Raw genomic sequence first — 4,795 nt, 5'->3', positions numbered from 1 at the left:
CTTCTCTCTCTCTCTCTCTCTCTCTCTCTCTCTCTCTCTCTCTCTCTCTCTCTCTCTCTCCCTCTCTTCCTTTATCTATATTTGTTTACTCTCTATCTATCTCTATGTATGTATGTTGCAATAAAATAATTCGGATGCAACATAGAGAGTGAATGTTGTGCGTTATTATTATAGAACGAAAATTATATTGTGTAAATTTTCGCAATATTACTAATTATGCTAATTAAGTCTCAACACAAACATTTTCTATGCACTCTGAACAGATTATGTAACCAAGTATTATCTTTTATGATTATTATTTTCAATTTCATCAAAAATTTGAATTTTTAAATTTTATCTTTTTCAGTAAGTGTAGGACAAAAAAGAAATTTGTTTACTTGTGAACTTTAAGAACATTTTTCTTTTCTTAGCACTTGAGGCAGATAACAGCTGGATGAAGTTTAAGAAAACTTTTAACGATTATTTGGGGAAAATGTTTATCTTGTGTCATTCTTTTTGTGTCATTTTTTTGAAGTTCGTGTGTTTTTAAAATAAAAGTAGTGATACCAGCCTGTCAAACATACAGACTCGTGAAAATGTCGCTTATATTATCATAATTGTTGCGTAAAATTGACGGCGCGAGATTCTCATTTTGATACAATATCTACATTTCCGTCTGAGACGTACATTTGTCTACAGAATGTAGCGCAACATACCTGCAGAAGATGAAGATCCATGCCAGTGTGTGGCGCGGCAACGGGAAACAAAGCGACTCCGTGGTCGATCTTGAGTGGCTGCACGGGTTTGTAGGAGTCTAAATCAAGATGATAGTCATTCTCGTCGCATTCCTCCGCCATGTAGGTTTGCTCAATTGCTGTCGTGTGAACGCTCAGGGTACGATGAAGGGAACCAGTAGTCGCGTCTCTGCCACGAGCATGTCGATGCTTAAAAAAATTATCCTTTGTTAAATTAAACCATATCGAACTGTTTAGGATACATTGAAAGAAAGAAACATCTCTAGACAATAGTCGACGAGGCTTCTCTATATAAATACAATACAATTAATATCAGATTGCAGATTAGAATTCTAATTATACTTTCATATATGTCGTATATTTTTATATACATACATATGTGTTATACATATATGTTTAAATTTTTCAAAGTTTTTCTTGCATAGCTTATTAATACTATATAAAACTATATAAATATAATTCTCTCACGTTATTGCAGAACAGAATTCTATTTTATAATTTTATATGTTGTATATTTCTATATACAATACATATATTTTATGCATGTGCATTTAAATTTTTAAAATATTTTTCTTTATACAGCGTATAGAATTATAAATTGAATTCTGGTGTGAAGATTATTTAAAGCAGGCTTACACTAATTATTTCAAGCAAATAAATTAGTTTCAAACATCTATTTCTTTTTTGTTTGTATTATGTAAAGCGTAATGTTAATGTGACGTTAAAAGTGTTCATTAAGATTGCTCGATCTTTACATAGTTCACGCTCATTGATTAAATATGTCTTACCTTGTGAAAGAGCGCGACTTTGTCGAGAACGGAATTTGTATCATGGACTGGTGCGATGGGGTTCTCCGGTTTGTTCAAGGAGCCGCTCCTTGAACTCCATCCTGACGGCGTCTCTGTGTTACTCTCGACGGCGATCCTGGCGACCGGCGCAGAGGAAGGCACGTGTTCTTGAAGTTCACTCTCCTTAATGCTAACACGTGGTGACTCCCGATTTTCCTTGAACTCGGGCTGAGGCTGAAACATGTCGAGCCAACGATATCCTTTAAGAATCGCAGTTAAGTTTGTTATACAAGGGATTGTATCCATATTATGGAAAAGCCTCGATCTACTTCATGCTGTGATTCAATAATTATACAATGTAATTCAGAATAAATAAAGTATTAATGAAAATGCGATATACTCAGAGTAAATGGCTTCCATTTTCATAATATATTTTTTTTCAGAGATATACGAAAATCGGAAAATTGCTGAATAACTGTTATTTCATAATAAACACGGACAGAGCAAAATAAATTAAACATTTTATTGTAGAAATAATTTTTTATTTTTATTAGCATGAAAAAGGAATACGTACAATTTGTAAAAATAAATATTACAAAAAAAATCATCAATTTAGCAAGTATTGTTTTGAAAGTGTTTAATTCGTTTTGTTCTATCTACTCTCTAATATTGTAAGTTTTACTTACAATATTTAGTTTTAGAAACTTCCTGATTGTCACCTCTGTACCAAATATTTAATTTTAAAAGGTATGTTTACATTTATGTTTATTTTATTATGCGATTTTACTATGAGAAAATAAAAACAAAAGAAGTTTAAGAAAAATAGAAATTCCTTGAAATTTTAATGGTCTGTTCAAAGTGTACAATAATGGAATTAGTCTTTAATTTCATGTAACATAACATAACATTGACAAGTACATAATTGTAAAACTAAATACAAAACGACATACCAAACAAAATATGAATGTAAAGAGAAACACGATAATTCGATTTACTTATTAAAGCGATTTGCATGCGAGACAGACACTTTATGAGATCATAAAATATGTAACAAATAATATAAATAAAACATTATTTTAAATAATACGGAGTATAATGCGTATAAATTAATTGATACTATTTCTGACGTAACGTTATTGATCATAGAAACTCAGAAGAAATAAAACACTGTCAACTGTTGTTTCGAATATATTACATCATTCCATGCGTAATAACACCTCGAAAGAATACATTGTTTGTGACAAGATGCTCAATTTCAAGGATGTAGATTCGATAATCCGAGTAACAAAGTTGCCTTTGTTCCTCGAAGAGGAACTTGGCTTTCGAAATGGGAATCAATAGTTTACGGTTTGCTCTCGAAACGCAACCTCGAAATACATTCTGGCGTGTTCATCAACAGGAATATTGGATGGCCCTTTAAGTCTGTTAATGACTAGTAACATATAAAGAGCTCTCTCACTAGTGTAAATCTCTCGGCAATCTCGTAAATACGTGGCTGGTAGAACTGAGAAAGTGGAAAAATCGTGGTTCTCATTTTTAATTTTCCGTGAAATTTCTGCCAGTACATTTTTACGTTTCTACAAAGTGTAGGGAAGTAATTTAATTAATGAATCAAGTAATATATTAAATGAGTCGAAATGTGCTTATGGCATTTTCTTGTGTACTGTGGCTATAATTACTATCGGAAATGTACGTATAAAAATATCTCCAGTTGAAATTTTAGTCTACTTTGAATTCCTTTCAACCTCGATCAAACCTTATAAACCGGTTTTGATACTTGAATAATCAAATAGAGCCTCTTTTAATATTACTTAATCTACAGCTTTTATTTAGAAAACTTCTTTTGAAATCTCTTCCTAAAAATAGGAAATCTTGTAATAATTACCATTTACAAGCTTAAGAACTCAATTAAATTAGAAATTTATTATAAAACTCTAGAGTCTACATACGTCTAAAATTAAGATTCAAGTAGGAGCAAAATTTCAACTCGAGATATTATTTATATATATTAGAATTAACAATATTTAAAAATTACGTCTTTAGTTTTTATAGCAAAGTTCTTAAGTCGCGTTAATGCAAAATATACAAGTAATAGCTCGAAAGCTCGTCTATCCATAAGCTAGAGGTGCGCTAGTAGCAAGAACTTTAATGCGGCTTATAATTAACTGTTATCCGATAACCTTAATTTATCGCATGGATATATATTGAGCGGTCGTTCTACGACAGCGTCATAAGGTAATGCTGTTTCATTTTATCGCGTCGTGTTACACGCTGATCGACCGATCATCAGACGGCATTCTAAAGCCGGTAAGTCGTGCTATCCAAATTGCAAACGTGTTGAAATACACGTTTGCGAACATGTCGTCGACAGAAAAATTTGGATATATCTTGATTGAGCTATTTGTGGAAAAGAAATATTATGTTCTGACATTAATTTAATGCTCTCGTGAAGTCGGTGATATCAATTTATTACATGATGGAATACGATATCATTTTTAATCGAAACTCGAACTGTCGGCAAACGGGCAAAGCAAACAAGATGAGAGAATTAACAGTTGAAGAAGAGTCGAAGATATCTTGGGAAACACAACTCATAAAAATTTTATTTTAAGATTTACTTTAAAGGAGAAAGTTAATTTAGTTCTTGCTTGTTATAAAATAGGACATTATTTTTATAAAAATTATCTTTTTATAAAAAAAAACTCTTCAAGTTAAAAGTAAGTAGGTTTATTTAGGTCAATTCTTTAATATTTAAAAGCGGATGAAAGTTGTTCTCTCTCATTTATTAGTTATTTAACTTGCATATATATTCTAATATAAATTCTAAATATTTTTATAGTTTTAATCAAGTCTCAGATTTAATTAAAATGTTCTAATTTGAAGTAACGGTGTAGAAACAATGATGTAGACATAGGAAATACGACTACGTAGAGAGCGACAGTAATATTTGATCTTTCGGAGTTTAAAGCTTGGAACCATCCGTGGCAGACGTGATGCCGGATGACTTTTGCGATTGCTTAACCTCGTTATCCTTCTTTCTCCTTCACGGAAATGTATCCTAAAGAAAATATGTGCCGATGAGGGGGCAACTACCAACACTCGAGATAACAGAATAACGCAGGCTAAATGTCTGGCACATCCAATGCATTCGTGCCGATACCGATTTGGAATTCCATTTGCAAGCCGCGACATCCGCATCGTGGATATATTTGGTTTAGCAGATTATACCTTCTAAAGAGAGAGAGAGAGAGAGAGAGAGAGAGAGAGAGAGAG

At 32.2% G+C, this 4,795-nt stretch overlaps 1 protein-coding gene across 1 annotated transcript in view; it reads right to left on the bottom strand.

Moving 5' to 3' along the window:
* Positions 1 to 4,795, bottom strand: part of LOC105627765 (1-phosphatidylinositol 4,5-bisphosphate phosphodiesterase epsilon-1-like) — a 31,273-nt gene that overhangs the window by 13,024 nt on the left and 13,454 nt on the right. Inside the window, exons 3-4 of the mRNA XM_012209045.1 lie at positions 1,523 to 1,756; positions 696 to 923 (exon numbers count right to left, since the gene is read on the bottom strand). Coding sequence (XP_012064435.1) covers positions 696 to 923; positions 1,523 to 1,756 — 462 coding nt within the window. The remainder of the gene's footprint in view (positions 1 to 695; positions 924 to 1,522; positions 1,757 to 4,795) is intronic.

Source organism: Atta cephalotes (assembly GCF_000143395.1).
Source record: "Atta cephalotes unplaced genomic scaffold scaffold00010, whole genome shotgun sequence".
Classification (NCBI taxonomy): domain Eukaryota; kingdom Metazoa; phylum Arthropoda; class Insecta; order Hymenoptera; family Formicidae; genus Atta; species Atta cephalotes.
The sequence above is the reverse complement of the archived record's forward strand: the minus strand, read 5'-3'. Positions and strand labels throughout refer to the sequence as shown.